Source organism: Bombus affinis, chromosome 3 (genome assembly GCF_024516045.1).
Source record: "Bombus affinis isolate iyBomAffi1 chromosome 3, iyBomAffi1.2, whole genome shotgun sequence".
NCBI lineage: Eukaryota > Metazoa > Arthropoda > Insecta > Hymenoptera > Apidae > Bombus > Bombus affinis.
The window spans coordinates 5,232,387-5,251,664 of record NC_066346.1 but is presented as its reverse complement, the minus strand read 5'-3'; the positions used below and the strand labels follow the sequence as shown (position 1 = coordinate 5,251,664).

General features: G+C 45.9%; 1 protein-coding gene across 2 annotated transcripts in view; it reads left to right on the top strand.

Moving 5' to 3' along the window:
- Positions 1 to 19,278, top strand: part of LOC126914014 (protein O-mannosyl-transferase TMTC2-like) — a 164,698-nt gene that overhangs the window by 64,605 nt on the left and 80,815 nt on the right. For both annotated transcript variants that reach the window (XM_050717415.1, XM_050717414.1), the window contains exons 2-3: positions 12,954 to 13,194; positions 14,152 to 14,448. In XM_050717415.1, coding sequence (XP_050573372.1) covers positions 12,954 to 13,194; positions 14,152 to 14,448 — 538 coding nt within the window. The remainder of the gene's footprint in view (positions 1 to 12,953; positions 13,195 to 14,151; positions 14,449 to 19,278) is intronic.

The window sequence follows — 19,278 nt, the reverse complement described above, 5'->3', positions numbered from 1 at the left end:
CGCAACTTTATTCACCACGAAGACAATGCGCGTGGGGTGTGAAAGGAAGGGTAGAGAGACGTCTCTTTACCCCTCGTGCGTCCTTCGTCCTCGGTGCCGAACGGAGAAAACGTTATTGGTCGTTCAGTCGGTATATCGGTCCCTAATGAAAAATTAAGGGAGCCACTCGCCGTTTACACCGGCCTTGATCGTCCATTGCTTTTTACGAGCTCTCGGAATTGCATGGCGCGGCGCGTTTCTCCGCTCGTTGCCGTGTAACGCGAGCTCGATCGCTATTAGCGTTTACGAAATTCACCGAGCGTCCTTCGTTCTAGTTCAAAACGATACGACCCTACTTCGCTTCTTCCTCTTCCTTTTTTTTTTTTCCTATGATATTCTCATGTATGGGAGAACTGCGCGTGAAACAGCTTCGTTCTTCAGAACAATTGGTTTTCTCGCGACTAGAAATAGCCATAGAATTCTTGAAAGTGCCAGTCTAGCCATTCTACCCGTATAAATATACCCGTCTGACCTGAGCTTCATGGTCGTCGTGTTCGAGGTTAGGAACTCGCCAAGGAAAGTTATCGGTGAGCCCACTAGCAGAGCGCGGACGAAACGCAACATTCTTTGTCTTACTCTCCTCCTTCTTTTCCTCGTCGTAACGTCACAGATTTACTTGTTACATTCTCCTGACTGTTCCCTTGTCACCCAAGAAAGCTCCCCTAGTCTTCTTCGTACAATCAATCATGCTACTTCTTTTCGCCATTCTCTTTCTCTTGAGTTTTATATATTCACGCGTCTAAGGGTCTCCGTGAAATTGAAATCGCATAACAAATCTTGGAATATCCATCCCGGTGTCGATTCTCTTCTAATTTAACAGTATCGTCGATGATCGTCTTTACTTAGGTTCATGGTGGATTGTTCGGTGCAGGAACAGCTCAACCCGGGCCGTGCGAACCGCTTTTGAATTCCTTCCACGATCGAGACGTCGTCGCGAAATTATTTCCCGAGCATGTAGGAAGCGTTCCGGTGGACGATAAACGCTCGGTAAGAAATGGATACCGGTTGTTCGCGGCGACAGGTAAATCCTGGCAGTGCACGGACGTTCCCACTGGTAGTCGCATTATACAGGCAAAGTACGTAGTCGTCGTCGATATTGGCGACACGAACGGCAGTCGTAAAAGATTCTCTGGTGCAAGCGGAGCAGCGAAATCCTCTCTCGTGATCGGAATAACGAGTCCCGTCTGAGCACGGCCGATCGAGTGTGCGTAAATGGGACCCGCGAGGCCGAAGAAAAGTTTCCAACGTGGCGCCGGAATATAAGGTAAGGGACAAAGAGAGAGAAGACACGTTTCAAGTGGCGATCGAGTAGCGCCGAGGCTGATTTCCAAGCGATGCTATGAATTTTATTATGAGCAGTCTCTCCGCTTCCTCCTCGTCTCTTCTCTCTTCCTCTTACGAATACAGCCACGAAGGAAACATTGGATTACCTCCTCCCCTACCGACTAATCAAATTCGAGACAATGAGTGTTCGGGGACAAAGATGTCTAAGCCAGAACGATTCTTCATGCCGCTCGGTGCTTTGCAGCTTTCTTCGTAGCCTGAACCGCTACGTTGACGCGATAAAGCGACAAAGTCAAGGGAATGGAGTCTCTGCTTTTCCATATTCATCGTGGCTAGCAGATATTTGTTTGTGCCTAGTAGCAGAGTCGTTAATCTCTGGCTAATCGAGGGAATTCCATCGGCACATATAGAGGATCGAGAACAACCTGGTTGGGACTTTGGACGATATTGCCACTAGACGAAAAACGAATGACGGGAATTCCGATGCTGGCGACGAATTTTCAACAAGGCATCCACCGGGAATTCAATATTTGCGTTCGGTTCTTCGAACGCGTGCCTAGCAAAAGGCTAGCGTAAATTCCCGATTGAAATTTTAATCAAGTGCCGCGTCCTAATTCGATGGATATTTTCAGTTAAAACTGATGCGCTGATTTTCCTGTCCGGAGCCGGGCCAACGTTCCTTTGTCCTTCTTTGTCCCCCTGCCTCTCCACTCGTACGCCGTTCGTCCACGTTAATTGGATTAGCGCGTTAATTTTCAGCAGTTTGTTTTAATCTACCGGCGGATTCGTATGCAGATTAGCGCGGCTATCTTTCGAACGGCGGCCTCGAAGTCGATTATTCGTCGATTAGCAGCGTCCACAGGGATCGAAGACGGAACCGTCTCGTACAGATCCTACTCGTTAGACACGGTGTCCCAAACAACTTTATCACATGGAATATCTCGTTTATTTTTAATAATATCAAAAAATGTTTCAGGGACGTACGAGAGTCGCTAGTTTCTTTTTCAATTTTAGACATTTAGAATTAGACATTTTTCAGCACATTACTCGATTCAGTTGGACACTTTGTGCAAAAGGTATTAATCAATTTACGTAGAAAAGCTACTAGTTTAGCAGATATTTCACAGTCAATGTAAACACTAGAATATCGCTTCGCATCCTCCCTTGCCTTTCATACGTTAAATTTGATAAATTAACCCTTTGCACTCGAGAATGAAGAACCTAGATGATTTAGCGTATATCTGACGTGTGTCTTACAGCTGGCGTAAAATGATTTTATATACAAATTAAATTATTATACAGAAACATTATATTCGAATAATTTATCTGTATTTACATCTTTGAAAATGTGATTTTGTAATATTAACTTCTGTATTTTTTTTCGTATGATAATTTATAAAGCATTCGTCAAGATGCATTCTTGAATATAATCGATCTCATTTTTCAACAGTTCAAAATCAAGTTCTTCTTCGTTTCAGCTAATTTCACTTCCGAAAATCATTTTTCTAGGGTTTCTAAACTATAATACTTTTACCATGATCGTCGAATCCGAGCTAACGTTGGAGACGTTGTCAGAACCATAGGTTTCGGAGGCATATGGGATCAAATATTTTATCTCCATTTTAAAGACTAACACTTCACGCTTCCTAACAAAGAACACAAAGAGCTAAGGAACTAATTTACGAACCAATATTGCACTCGCATCAATTGGAGGTGTCGAAATGTAGCATAAACAGGACTGTCGCCTCTCGCTCGCCACTGGAATTGCAGCACGGAACGCCGTGGTGACTGAGAGTCGCCTCTCGAGTGCAAAGGGTTAAAGTTAAAATGCTAAATTGTTTCTCGACGTAAGTAAGTCGAGATTTCACGGCCTGGATTGTCGCTACTCATACTGTCACACGTAACACTGATACATTTAACATTGCTTCGTTGAACGCTGATCGAAGCATCCGGAAAAGAGCCGGGTCCAGAAGAAATAGAATTCCAACTTTTCGCCAGTATCGCAGTTGGTTTCACCAGAGTATCGCATTCATATATTTAATATAGATCTGTTTGTATTATAATGATGGTCGGAATAACGAGGAATATCGGTTGAGAATTCCCGATCGACGATCGAGATGACGTGGATTTCCGGATTCCGTAATCAGCTAACAATATCTTTAATTGATCAACTGATTATGAACAATCCGAGAATTCGCGGCGTCATCTCGATTACGGATCCGAAATTCATCAACCGATAATCCTCGTCATCCTGACCACTGTACCGATACAAACAGATCTATATTAAAGAGCGTTTTTCCAGACACCCTGATGAAACCAACTGCAATGCTGGCGAAACGTTGATATCATTTTCCTTTCTTTCACGGACACGGTTCTTTCCCATAGCGTTAAATGTATCAGTAAATATTAAGAATATTAAGAAATATATAACTCCGTCTAAAGAAACATCTTGATATGTACGCGTTCATCTACTAATTACGTCAAATTATGCCACCCTTATGCCATTCAACTTATTCGTGAAACACTCTCCAATATTATCAAAAACAAGCGAGGTATTCCAGCTGGTAAAGTTAGACGAGGCACGCTGTATATCTCGTAAAGTATCTAAAATCTATCAGAGCATGTTTTATTCGTGCTCGCGTCAATAATTCAACAACCGTGATCGCTTGACACACTGGAGTCGAGCAATTTCAATGTAATTTTAATGCGATTTTAAGGTTACAAGATTTTGCAATTAAGGCAAGCACAGTTCAAAAAGTTTCATCTAATATCCGAAATAGCCCGAAACAGATTCCTGCGAATTGTCACATACAATAATATAAATTTAATGCTATACATTCAATGTTATTAATTTACAATCTTGATCATAAGCGGATAACTATTTTCCCAAACCGTTCGTTTCTTGTTCCGTTGTTTTACCGTGCTCTGTTAAGGGATTCATTGGAACCAGTGCAAAAGATTCTTCTTCTCGTTGGTTCGGGATTACCAATGAGTGGTCTATCTAGCCTCTTGCTATGTAGCCATAGAAAACGCAAGTGGGAATACGCCAGTGGTCGTTAATGGGCTAATAATATATGCATCAGAAACGAGCACTTGTGCGAAGAATTCCATCGAACTCCTACTCGGGTTATGAACGATTGATATGCAGCAACGTCAGGAAGAGTAGTAGTCACGTTATCTAGGTTAAACGTCCATCGTTCGCCGGGGGATCTTATTTTCTAGAATGCCACACTGCGCAGAAGGGCTGAAGTAGAGGAGGAGGAGGATGTAATAACGCAAAGAGCATCTACGAAGAGTGGTCTTCAGGTGCTCGACTCCTCTTCCTCGCTCCTCCCTTTGAGCATTGATTTTCCCTGGACTGGCTGGGTGATCCTTATTGCGACTCGAGCTCGTAAACCGAAATGGCGAAGGTCATGCGTCGAACTAACCCTCGTCGTCTATCGTCCAATAACTTCCGGAACCGTTTCGTCTCAGTTTCTACGCAATTGCGAACCCTTTAATTCTATTACCGAGCATCTAAAGTTACCCTTTAATAAGCCACCGCGTACTGGTTCACGAGGAATCGAAAGGTCGAGGAAGCAGACGGTCGAGAAATCACGCTTTCGCTCGTTCTCTTTCTCCCTTCTCTCTATCGCGTACCGTTGCCTTATGGAGTCGATAATAGAGTAGGAAAGCAGGGGCGTGAATGGACTGGAGTCGAGGGAGAGAGATGCCGAGGTTGGCGAGAGGTTCGAGAAACGAGCAGGCAACGTCCTCCACCGCTAAAGGGCCGGGTGCAAATGGGCGCTCGTTCGCGAGGAATACGCCGAGAGAGAAAAGACGGGAAGAGGAAACGAGCGGACAGATAGAGACACAGAGGCGAGCTAGAGAAAACGGGATACCTTTATTACCGAATAGGAAGAGAGAGAGAGAGAGAGAAAGAGAGAGAAAGAGAGAAAACGAATTGCCGGGGGAAATAGAAGTGACTGGTTCTCTCGTGGTCGTCTTCTTGGACGATGGCAAAGTGCCAGAGGGTGATCGGATAAAAGGGAAAATACCGTACGGATACGCGAAAACCTATGGGACAGGGAATCCGCGGGACCCGTGAAACGACACTGGCTACGGGCCATTCTCGATGCAAAATAAAGCATTACGAAACGACGACTGAACGTGGTGTACATGGAGGTTTCCCTCTACACAGCCTGTACTTGCGGATAATCGTGGCTTTGCCGTGTTAAACAGGAACACGCGAACCTACGATATTGAAACGTTCGATATCGTGAATTTGATATTTCCCGATAAGCCCGCAGCTCGTTCGTGTTCGCTAGTCCCAGGGATATTTCTGTCGCTTGTTCTCGCGACACCAGCCGCTGGTGTTCGGTTCGGCGACCGGTCCACGGTATCCACCGTTTGCGTACAATGGAATTGTTTCGAATTCGAGAGCCAGGAACGAAACTGGCGTTTTGTAAAGCGGCGTAACGCCGAAGAAACGATAGAAAAGTTTCGAATATCGGCGAAATCCCTCGGCTGCTTCAACGGTGATGCGAATTTGTTACACGCACCCGAGCGTGATTTCCATTCATTCTATAGGGAGTTCGATTCACCGGAGAGAGAACAAATTCTGGAGTTGCGACGTTGCTTAGCGAAGTGATTTCGCGAACTTGGATCGATGAATACCACGCTCACTGATCTCCCTCGAACTTCTCAGCTTTACTCGGTGTTTAGTCGATGACCGAGTAATTTCAGTGGGAGCCTCGCGTTCGGCGAACCCGATCGCGGTACACTTCTCGTATTCACACACGGAACTGTTCCACTCCGTAGTCGAGTTTCTCTTATTTAGAATCGTACGTAGAGTCAAACGTGGCAGATTTCCGAGTTCTGAAGCAGCTTCTATCTCCTATTCGATTCCTCTGAAATCAGTTATCATTCTCAAAATATTTCCGCCCGAGTTTAGAGCAGAAGAACCTATCAAACTGGTAAAGGTAGACGGAAAGAGAAGAAGAGAGAGGAAAAGTTAGCGCGAAGAAGGATGGAACGGAGAAATGGAAGCGGGCTCGGTATGCTGAACGTCGAACGAGAGCCAGATGACTTTAGAGCGAGCTTATTCGGGAATGGAATAGGTCTAGATTCTAGATCGAAGCTGAGATTGAGCAGGGTGATCGATGAATGGAAGGTAGGTTGGCTTTTCGGGATCGACCGTTAGGAGATTGACCCCTGTCAGGGGTTTCTATTACGACGTTCTTGGATTCTTGGGGTATAAAAGCTATATAGGCGCGCCTGCTGAGCATCGTCCTTCCCCTTTCTCTCTTTCCATACCTTTTTTCTGGGTCTGCCTCCTTTTTGCTCTTCCTCGCTCTTTATATGCTACACCTCAAAGAAGGCGAACGAGTGGATCGATTTTCGTTCGCTGATTTTCACGCCCTCTATTGACAATTAGAAACCAGGTTCGAGCAACACGTCGCAAGACCCGTAACTTTTTTCGCTCAGGTAAAGTGCAAAAAAAGAAGGACAGCCATGGGCCAGCGAGCCGGGTGGACATGGAGAATTTTGATGGGGTTCCTTGCGCTATCCGGATTTTGTTAATCGAGTCATCGACTGCTTCAACGTCGAAGACAGTATCGCGCTTAAATATTGATTTTCGATAACGCCGTTCTAACGAATGTTTCAAAGTTCTGCATCGGTGATTTGTTGGAAAGGTCGCGGTTGGAATCGCCGAAAAGGCCGATCTTCCATTCTCTGTTTCTCCGAATGATTGAAAATTTCATTGAGTTAGAAGTTGCTTTTTATTCGACAAACCATCGTCAAAATATTTTAACTATTGATACGACGATATTCTAGGATAAATAACACGACGACCTAGAGAGATCGTAATTGCATTATCGGAGTCTCGATATGTTATAAATAATACGATTGCGGTTAAATTAATTTCCTTCCAATGAATAATCAATTATCTTTCTCATTTGGCGAATAGATCAAACACGGATAAATAGATTATCTGGTCTAAAAGTAACCGTGTAATATCCTCCTGGGTGAGTGCTTAATCGACATTGCCGAACATCGTCGGTGAAATTCACCGGTTTTCTTTCTCCGCCATTAGTCGATACTCGCGTGGCCGAAAGTTGCGCCGCTAATAAATTTCGAATCCTGAAATTGAAACTTTATACGCGAATAAAACAGTAGCAACGCTCGATGATTTACTCCGTGGCCTCGGTCCGGACGCAGTTTTACCGAGTTCTCTGAATATTCTCGATGCACGCTCCAGGGGCGGGATATATTTGCCTTTATGGACTTCGCGGTCCCGTCTCCTCGAGATTGAATAACTTCCGTTATTTCGTGGTACACGAAAGTCTGTGGATCTTATCGCGGTTGATGATGCATATCGAATAGTTTTTGGAAGACAAAAGTTGGCGAATCTTTCGGCTTCACCGACTTCTCGGCATTTCTGACAATTACGTCCACGTGTAATTAGGCGAGCGGGATGACTATCGGCGATCGTAAAATACGTCGTCGATCAAATATTACACGTTGTAAAAAAAATAAACATAGTCTAAAGACGAGCCAGAAATTGCTTATATCTTATTGTTTCTTCATTTTGCAGCCCGATGGTAGTTTTACGATGCAAACCAGCTTCGAACCTCCTTGGCCCTCTGATTACCGTGTCTGACCCATTTCGCGGTTATACTACTGTAGAAGCACGCGCTTAAGATGTTGCCGGTGCTCGTAAAATATTCAATAAGCGAGATTACTCCGTGTAACGATTTTACGGGTATTCCGGAATCTTCTCGAGCCACGATCGCTCGATTACGCGAGTAGTACGGTTACAGCATCCACATTGGCTGACGTGTTACGTCTGTGAACGGAGGTACTTTCTATCGACTGAATAATTTGTCTTTAGCCGTGCATGTACAGTCATTAAGTGTATGAATGGCAAGATTATTCGATCGGTAACAGGTAAATATTCTTGGAAATAATTTAATTTCTAGGTATGTTGTTCCTTGGCTATTTTCATCCGCGATAATATTTCTACCGTATATCGATTCGTTGGTAGAGAGGTAATGGATAAATTGATTTATCGGCCAAAGATAGAGTCATCGAAGAACAGAGAGCAAAGGACAATGGCTGCGAAGTAAGTTTCCGTTACTTAAGTAGGCCATCGGCCTAGAAAATCTGTTTTGCCAAGGAATCCGGTGAGAGCTCTAGTTTATTGCACCACGAGATTGCGAGTGCCGGCAGCGTGTGACAAAGAGCTTGCATTCGCTTTACGTACACTCGAGAATCGTACAAATTTACCACCCCTGCCTTTCGCTATTCCAACCATCACGCGATTCATCCGAAACATCAAATCGCCCTCCTTCGCTGATCAATCCCTGACATTCCAAATTCAAACGTCCCAACATCATCTGTCGCTTTCTTTTTCCAACTTCTTATTCAGCGAAGAACGCGAGTAAATGGAAGAGTTTGCGCGGTAGATCGCGCGTGGCGGCGGCGCGTATTTACGACTTAACTTACGACTGCCACTTTTTTCCTTCCGTCACACTTAGCAGCCGTAGCTTAAGCCTCACTTTCGAAATTGCATGGCACACAGCAGCGGCAGTGGGGGAGAATGGTAGCGGCAGCGGCGAGGTAAACGGGGCGCGCGCGATGTGCCGCTCGAACGAGCCGGCTGCGGCCGAGGTTTCCTAAAACGCTCCCGGGGATGGAATGAGTTTTCCGGACGATTTAGTCAGGTATTTATTTGGTCCTCCCTCACCGGCATCTTCGCGGTTCTCGCTCCAGGGACCATCTTCTGGGAAATGCCCGACATAATGTAGCTTCACCGAGGTAGTCGCGCTCTTTCTCTTCTACGGTTCACACTACGGCCCTTTTATTGTTCTTCCCGGCGTCTTTGGTCCCGTATCCTACCTAAACTGTCGCCCTCTTTCCCCGTCGTTGATTCGTTCTCCCGGAATGGGATCCGTTCCCAGCGGTTGCTCTAGGAGGGGTGGAGAAGAAAGAAGGGTGGCGCGCAAGACGGAGGACGAAGAGGTGGCGACGCGGGGGAATGTCGTGCAAATTGCCGGGCGCCGCATCATCCCCGGGGGATCACGCGGCAGCTTCTCGCTCCCGAAGAAACGATCCCCGTATCGTGTCCCGTGAATTTCTATTTATCCGAGAGGCAAAGTCACGTCCCCGCGGCCAACGAGAGAGATAGAAAGCGATCGTAACACCTGGCAATTTACGACCGGATGCTGCTTACTGTCGCATCGCGTCGAACGGGACCGTGGCTACCGACTGTATCTGAATTTTGTCGCGCTACCCCGAGGGGCTTAGCGAGAATCAACGCGAAAAGGGCTCGCGGATCGCGGGAAAAATTTCAGCGGCGCGCATCGAACATGCCCGCGGACGTTATCGAATTTTGTCAGTGCCGCGTGTGTGAAATATTATTTCGCCAAAGATAAACGAAGCGTCGCGCCGTCCATTGCCGCAGGAATTTAACGCGCAGTCACCCTTTACTTGTTTCCCTCACTCCACAATACGCTCTCAGCCAGCCTGTCTCTCCGCTTCCTCAGGAATCCGATAAATAATTCTTGTCGATTTGACATTAAATATGCCGTTTCGCGAAATTAAATTGTCATCTGCGGCGAAATTACGCGTGAATATTTATGTCGCGGCACCGATGTCCACCTTTCAAGTCAGTGGCTACCGTCAAGGGATAGGTGTATCGAAGTCGAGCCTTGCAATCTCGATTTCCGTAATACCTACGTGAAACGAGAAGCAAAGGCTGGAGCGAGGATGAAACAGCGAGAGGGCGGAAAAAAAAAAGAAAGGGAGAAAAGCCGAATTGGCCGGCGAGAAGAAAAAAACTACGTCAGGGGAAACGGGAGGCAGCAATATCGTCGATCGTCGAGCCTAAAGTAACACCGGCCAGCCGTTTCTTTCTCTCGGCTCAGGCGCTGACTCGCTATAGAAACCGGGTGCAATCGATAGGACAGTCATCCCTGCCTCGGTTCTCGCCATCCACCCCTACTTAGTCGTTCTCTCTTTTCCACCTCTTTCGCGTGGCTCGGTATACGGCGGCCCAGCCACGATTACGAAGATTAATCATCGGCCGATTTTAATATCGCCGCTGGTATCTATATCGAGCTGGGACGAACGCGCAGAGCAAAGAGAAAGGGAGAAGCTCTACGGAGCACACGCTGTAATTTATTAATTCGCTCGGACGCCGTAACGGCCGACCAATAATTCTAATTTGACCGGCAGCTAAGCGCTTTTCGATTCGACAAGAAGCCACGGAAAATTGAATCGGTATCCCATAGCCTTACGTAAGTCGACGAGGCCAGGCTTAAAGGGGTTGGACCGGTATTAGCGTCGACTCGAGGGGTTGTAGAAGAGCGTACACGTACCCTTTGCAGCCTTGCGAACCCTCCGCGTGCAGTCACGTTCCGAACTGCTCCGTTAGACCGGGGACCGAGTTTCATTAACGTCACGTGTACTGTCAGAAATAGTCCCCGGGGAATACCACGAACGTGTACACACTGAGAGAGGAACCAGCCAGGGAGAGAGAGAAGAGTGTCCCCGTTTCGCGACAGTTCTGACAGATGCTTAATATAACCGATGCCTCCGACTAATACCTTGGATTACCCAACGTTAGAGACCTCCGAGAGGTTGATCTGAGGATCTCCTTTTACCCTTTAATTGCTCGTATCTCGGTGCTGGTCATCATCGGCGTCTCGATTTTTCTTCCTTTTCCTCTCTCCCTTTCTTCGTTCTTTTCTTTCTCGTTTATATAAATTTAAACACGCCGGACAATGTAGTAACTATAAAATCACCGGACAAGATTTTATTGACAGTGCGGACTCGTGAATTTCGACTGAAAACTGTTTATTTTCGGTCGAACGAAAAATTTTCATTAAACATTCATATTTCCAAGCAAACGCTGGCCGTTAATGTTTTACGCTCGACGAATCGATCGATGTTAACGAGGCCAATAATAAAACGAAAGGGGGAGAGGGCGAGTAACGTTGCGCGTGTTCCAATATCGGCGAGGTTGTGTGTTTCTTTTGGAATTTCGCGTGAGCGCGTGTACCATCGCCTGACAGGATCCGGAAATTGAAATAAACAGCGACGAGGGAAGTTTACGTGCCATCCGTTCGTTCGTATAAATGTGTCGAGTGTTTCGCCCGCTGGAAACCGAGAGAATTCGAGCACCGTCGCGCAGAATTGTTCCGAATTCTAATGAATTTTGCGACATCGTAAATCTTACGCCGCCCTTACGCAACGATCAACTGTTTCGTCCGAACAACTTATGGTAAACTTGCGTGTCGAAACTTTCGAAATCTGCACGAAACTTACTCCAATCTGGCGTTGTACGACGACAGACAGATGAAACAATTTCTTCTACGAGAAGAAATTATTGTTACTTTGTACAGCAATGTATATTAACGATCAATACCAAAATTATGTCTAAATTTCCTCGAACAATAGCAGAGACCAAAGCTGATAGGTTTACACAACGTGTTTATAATCAGGAAATCAAATGCTGCATAAATATAGATTACACGTTAAACATGTGTAGATACATGATATGGGAGAATTATCGCCACGCTCGAAGGCTTTATAAATTCGCCATTAGAACCAAACGAATAACGTTTACCGAACAATTCGCTGTTGTAACGCGCCAGAAAGATTGAATCTTCTTGAACGAAAATCATTTAATCTACCTCCGAAACCAAATCGCTACCGTTTTATCACATATTCCCGAACAAGTTGAACGAAAATCATTTACAAAACTAATAACTGTGTTTTCACAGATGAACCGATCGATTATCGATAATTTAATAGATAGCGGAGACTGTCTTTCGATAATGAACCAACGACGCCGTTCGTCTATTTGATTTCTCGATTATAGCAACACAGGGGAACAGGTGTTCGATCTAAATTCCATGCAAGAAGAATCCAACCAGCGCAGCGTTTGCTTCCATTGTCGATCGTGGCCGTCTCGAGCGTGGATCGCTAGCTCACGTAGAAAATGTGATACGATACTCGTTGAGGGGCAAGGGGGCTTATCGGAGGGCCGTGGAATTCGAAATTATTGGCTCGATGTTCATCGAGCCCTGTTCCCATTTCCCCCGTCGACGACGATGGCTCAGGTGCGTCGCCTGCGGTATCACAGCCTCGAGACGAGCCCGAAACACCGCGACGCTCATGAATATCGATCGTGCGGGTCGATTAAAATGCCACGACCCGCGGTGTTGCTTGTCACTGCTCGTTGGACAAATCCGTGGAAACGAAACGATCCATCGAATTTCGTTCGATTTTGAACGAAACGACGACTAACCATTTATTCTCCATTCAAATATGTTTAAAACGAATATATTAATCTGAAATTATATGTGTCGCAGCACTCGGCAACAATGTATATCATTGAAGCGAAGTGCCTAATGGGCCTTCCGGTCCTTCCGCCGAATGTTCGAGAAGAAGGCGTGCGTGGCTAACAAACGCGTGGATAGTGGAGATATAGACGCGTTCAAAAGAAGACACTTGTTAAGAAATATATTGTTGATCTAAACACCGAATGATTATTTAACGCACTGCAGCAAATATCACCTCATACATATGATACGTATGAATGAAAGCGTCGTTAACGAGATCGTGTTATATTTTTGTCGCAGAAGAGCTATTCTGACGAATCCGGACCTGCTGTCCAGCACGCCGTGGTCTCGGCTGCTGGAGAACGATTTCTGGGGCACGCCACTAAACGATCGAGGCTCCCACGGAAGTTACAGGCCTCTTTGCGTGGCCACCTTTCGCCTGAATCATCTATTGGGCGGCCTGGAACCGTGGGGCTATCATCTGGTGAACGTCGCGCTGCACGCCGCCTGCACCGTGCTTGTGGTTAGAGTTGCCAGAAAGGTAAAGCACACGCCACTCGCGTATAATAACGTTAATTAAGCCAGCAAGCTCGGTGAAATTTATCGGTTATTCAAACGAGAAACTAATTCGGGATAGGAAGAGGGAAGGGGTTGGAGGCTCGGAGAATTCGACTGGTTCATCTGCTTTTCGATTAAAACCGGACAAGCTGCTCGTCCGTCGCGCGCATCGCGTTGGTCAGATTTTACGTCAGAGCAGCAGGAAACGAGATAATAGTGACACCTGTAGAGTGTACGTCATGCAGACTTGATAATACCAGACGTTATGGCGACTGGCTGGAAATAAAATTTTACCAGTCCATTTAATTCCGGAATATTACGTTAATAATCGCGTGCGACCGCGTCCACCGTCCTCCCTTGACGGCCACGCGTGTCACCTGCCATGGTTATCGTAATGGAAATGGGATTACCAGGGGAAATCCGTTGTTTCGTTTCAAGTTTCAAGAGCCTCGGCCCTGTGCTTTCAGCTTTTTCAATCCCGCCGAATAACAACGTCCGCAATGCCATTGTCGCTGATCGTTCCGTGAATAAGTGCAATCGGTTTTTATCTTGCCGCACAATCGTCGAATATATCGAAAACTGCGCGAGACAATTAAACGTCATTGTCTTGTTACGAAACGATTCGTATTCCATTTCCATTTCTAACAAATTAGTGCAAAACTCCCAACGATCGAATCCGTCTCCTGTAAAATATCATTCCTCGATCTATCTATTGTACGCTCGCGTTGCTGCAACATTTAACAGAAATTTAATAGAAACCGCCGATGACTATCTAAACCGCTCCTATTCCCATTTTCCGTAGAAGAGTTGGTCCATTGTCCTCGATCGTAAAAATTGCGTTAAAAAGCGCACCGCCTCTGTACCCAGAACAATGAAGAAGAGACGCACAATCCGCGTACCATTGTTCAGCGATTCACCGAGAATTTTTCACGTTTTGCAGGTATTGCCTGAAAGAAACAATCTCGGCCACGCGATCACCGGCTTCCTGTTCGCGGCGCATCCGATTCACAGCGAAGCAGTAGCCGGCGTGGTCGGTCGTGCCGATCTTCTCGCCTGTCTGTTGACCTTGTCAGCGTTACTCGCATACAGCGCCCACTGCGAGCGCACCAGGTCGCCATTTCCTTTGATTCTGGCCCTTGTGTCGTCGACCCTGGCTACCCTCGCCAAGGAAACGGGAATATCCTCGTTGGCTCTGTGTCTCCTCTGGGAATTGTGTCGCGGCGAGTCGAGTCGAAAGGTAAGAGACTGCAAGAAATTTCTTCGGGGACCTTTCCCCGGGTACAAGGCTCGATAAAGGGAGGTGGATCCCCGCAGTTTTGCATCGAGTGGTTTAACACGGTGCAAACTGTGCACACAAGATGCTACGTGGAAGACGGTGGGAGTTATTTATCGATAATTCATTAGAGTACGCGAAGCAAGGGGAAAGCGTATCGATCGAGGGTTGCTAATGCGCTAGGGTAAGTCCCGCTGATGAGGTGCACAGCGGTAGGATGTTGTAATTGACGTATCGTGTGTTTACGATGTACGTGCTGTTCACGGAGGATGTCGTGTTTGGAACAAAACGCGATTACTTGCATATTTGGGTTAGGTTTGCGACATTGTCATCATCGACGAGTGTTTGAAACACAATTACGAATGAGACAGTTCCGTTGATTAACCCTTCGGTTAAACGTTTCGACGAGGATTCTGTATACGACTAAAGACTATCGATACGTGTCCCAAACTTGTATTTGTATCGGATATATTCCTCGTTGCGTCGGTGGTCGCGCGAAATTCCATTTTACAACTCAATTCCGTATCACCTACGACCTCGTCCAACAGCTAGTTTAACTGCCACTAACTAGCCGGGATTTATGGACTGGCCGTGAGATCCTGTCTATCAGATTTTACGAGCCGTGATTTTCCCCCGTCTCGTGCTTTCTCCGTATCGCGAGGTTTCTCCGGAAGAACGAGCCTCCGGCTGGAAAGTCGAGGTTGCAACATTTACAGACCGTCGATTGCAAGTCGCTCGCATCTCACGTGCCTCGGACACATTATCGTAAATTAACGTTTCGAGAGCTGCATTACGCCGGATTGCGGTAGTGCGCGGATCCGCCTGCCATTACGAATATTAACAACTGAAAATGGACCAGTCTACCGGTAGAACGACGTAATCAAATTACCGCTGACGAGCGGAAGTAGGTGAGTCCAGAGACGAGGAGGCCCGAGCCGCGCACGGATTATGCCGGCCTGCTGGCGTCAACCGATAACGTCGTGCAATTACTCTACTACTCTATATAATTACTCGTAAACGTATACAAGAACGCTAATCGTAACCAACTGGCGTAATATCGAATTCGTCGTATACGGATTATCGCATCCTCTGTTGGCGTTAACGCGCGTACGCACGTGCACCACAGGCACACGTAACGCGAAATTCTCGCCTGGTTTCTTGAATCCCAGACGCACGCGTGCATTATCTCTGTATAACGGCAACCGCCGAGGGTACAAAAGGTAAGGGTACACAAGACAAGACAAGCCTTGTAACCGATAATGACGCAGCATGTGCAAACGCGAGAGAGCAAGGCCAGCATTCTGCCAGAGACAGTGGCCTGATGCACGGGGTGAGCCACCTTTAGCTTCCCCACGCCCTGATTCTAGACGGCTTTAACCACCTTCAACCACCTCCAGACACATGGGTAGACCCTTCGACTCTGAACCTCCAGGCGTTCGCTTTTCTCCTGCACATCGTATCCGGATGCGCTGGATGCATCAGACGCCTGGCGTGATGCATGTCGTGGACCAGCCAGCCAGCCGACGAACGTTGGAGGGGTGCCAAGGGTCGTTCGCATTTCCTGACACCCTTCCGAGTGTAGCGCCGCGCGAGAGGCCGATCTCTCGGTAGTTCTTCCTTTCTGTCTTATCCAGTTGTCCCTGTTTTATCTTTCTTGCTCTTGATCGTCCATATTTTTCCTCTTATTATGGCACACTTGTTCGCCGTTGTTCCGTCGAGTCGCGTCGTCTCAAAATTCAAGATAGACGAGAGATCAAGTTAACCATTTTTCGACCAGAATAAAACAGTTTTCTAAGGAGATTTCTGCTAGCTCTATTCTTTTATTCTCTTTCATCTTCGTTTCGTTTCTTGAAGGTATAATTTTATTTTGCCTGTGTTCTACATTGACCATAGCCATTCGTCTACTATGTATCGACTTATAGCGGCCCATGGCAGTAGAAAAAGTTCCAGGGTTGAACCGGAAAAAATTCAAAAGTGGGAGAGATCCATATTATTGTGGCCTTGAATGCTAACGTTGTTTTAGGCTGCAAGGTCTAGAAACAAAAAATATTATGAGTAGATTTTTATTGCTCTTGCAACCTTCAACTAGGGTTACACAAGAACGTGCTCCCTATGATATTCTTTTGGTATTTATATTTTGATACTGAGCGAGCAACAATCAAAATTCGCATACACTATCTTGTTTCAATATATGTTGCTATTACGAATTCATCCACTCGTTTCGTTATCAAACAAGCCTACATCTTAGCCAGCTCAAACTTATTCTAATATCGCTCGAGCGTCCACGTCTTACGATAGGCCCGCTAGTTGCACGCGAAGTACTAAACGCTATACTTAGAAGCTGCGAAATTCTATCCTGTCTCAAAATTCTACGTTTCTTGGCCCGGCTTAAGATATCGTTCTCTTCTCATACAAGAATCGCTAACTTCCTCACGCTATTTATGGTCGTTTTAATTGCGTCAACGTGGTCATTGTGAATGTTAACAGCGTCATATTCGTGTCTTGCTTGCGTATACGTAATGACGATGATTGTATGTGCCCTACCAAACAGTTTCTTATTAAGTCGTTAATAGACAAATAAATAAATAATTAACTAGGAGATGTGAAAGAGAGTATAGTCACCGAGTTAGAAATCAAAGAGAGGGAAAGAGCTTCGGCAGGTTCCAAGAGAATTATTAATAAAACGACAGAGCGCAATTTCCATTCATTTACGACGGAGGCTCACGTAGCTCTGCTTAAATCCTCGTTAATCGGCTTTCTTGTCAAAGGCGTCCTTTATTCGTCGAACTTCAAACCAGAATTCCCGGTTTATCGCGGCACCGAAAATGTCAGCGACGCTGTGTAACTGGGTTACATTACCGTAGCGAATTATTCCTTCTCGACTCGTGCGTCGCAAACTTGCCAAAAGTTCCACCCTGTGAGAGCTATCGTCCCTTGATTAGCCCGAATTCGCCAGGGCTCGAGCATAACTCCTCGATTTTCCGGGCTTTCCCTCAAACTTGTTTTCTTCAAAAGCTGTAACAATACGGTACTTCAATGTTGCTTAAGTTTTCGACCTTCGTTCATGGTATCTCATAGTTTCGCATACCGTTCCATTCTTATTCAATGAAAGAACAGGTCCCTTGTGCTCTTGCTGAAAACGTCCCTTCTAGTTACCAAGGTGGTATAGTAATCTTGAGTTGCACAGATTCTTCTCGCCGAATATGGCGCGAAGCGATGAAAACTACGTTTGACAATGCAATATACAAATAATTTTCTCTCTACTATATATTCTTTGCCACGTGCAATTAGACTTTTCGCACTATACTTGTCAGATTAATCTACTTGTATCTTCTGAATCTTTCTTCGCTCGTTATCTGCTCTAACAGGAATATTCGTTCGGTTCACGGTCACTCGTTGTTCGCAATTCCCACTCCCACGGTGATTGATAAAAACTATTTTATTATTCAGCGGAAGCGAGACGATTTAGTCAGTAGAGGGTCCCGTCGCATCCAATTTTACACGTGGCGTCGGTGCGGTAATATTAAAAGCATCGTTAAAAGGGAAGGAAGAACGTTCGTACGAATCTATCGCGAATTATAGCATCGGCGTGAAACAAAGCCAGGCCGGTTACAATTCTGGAGCTCGCAATTATCGCCCACGACTTCTTCCACGGCTCCGCAATTTACCATTAAAATGTCGCTTTCGCATTACGCCGCGCTACGGTTCGCTTTAAAAGCTTTCGACGTTACTTTTCATTTGCACGGAACACCGCGCCGGCTTTCGAGAGCATCGCGTCGATTAAGCGTGCCGTGCACGCCTTTCCCGCGATTTTCTTGTAACCTGCTATAAAATTATATTTCCTTGTTCAACAATTTTCCGGTCCCTTTTGTTTCTTTTTCGTTCTACTTTCACTGTTATTTCGCTCGCACCCCGATTTACAAATCGTCGAAGAACGAAATTCACCGTGTTATATCAGCGCTTCATTTGCCAAACCCGATCAAGCGAATTCTCCTCTTCCGTCGGTCATCCGCCAGACGCGAACACGCGTTCGACACGAACCTGCCATACGTTGCCACACGAGTCATCATGATGCTTTTCGATCCTGTTTATGATCGCGAAAGAGTGTTCTCTCTGTCTATCACGAAGCTGGCAAATGGAAAAATAAACAGGAATCGATATTTGCGGTCTACAGCCGCGGTTTTCCTATCCACGGCGCACTTTTTTTCGAGTAGGACGCGTCCTCTATTCGTTCGGTGTTTGACCGCGTACGATATACGAACGCGTGTAGTTTCCTAAAATAAAGACAGGAAAATACGTACCGACGTTCGTCGCTCCCCATCACGTCGACTTGTTGAAAACACACGGTTTCCAAAGGGTACCTCTTTTAAATTAATGTTTTCGACATGAAAGAGCGACTCTTTTGACCGATAAAGGTACAGACCGGTTTCGTTTCCTAGTTAAATTACTTTGGAAACCGTCGTCGGATGCGGATCGTTCAGTTTAATTTACAACCAACGAAGAGAGATGAGTCAGCTGTTTGGTCGAAACACGTGCAATTATTATTAAGATTCCTCGTTTAATTATGAATGAACATCGATATTGGCGCTCGTAACCATGACGGCCCTTAATTAATCTTCATTCGCCGTGATTCGCGTCTGTCAACGGTTCCATACCATTCGATTAAAAAGCGTGTACATACTTCATAACGAACGACAACCATTAGACCGTGATGAATTACTGGCCCGATGCACCATTCATTTATTCAAATCACTGACTAGGAATATCTTATTACCAATTACCGAGCAGCAACGA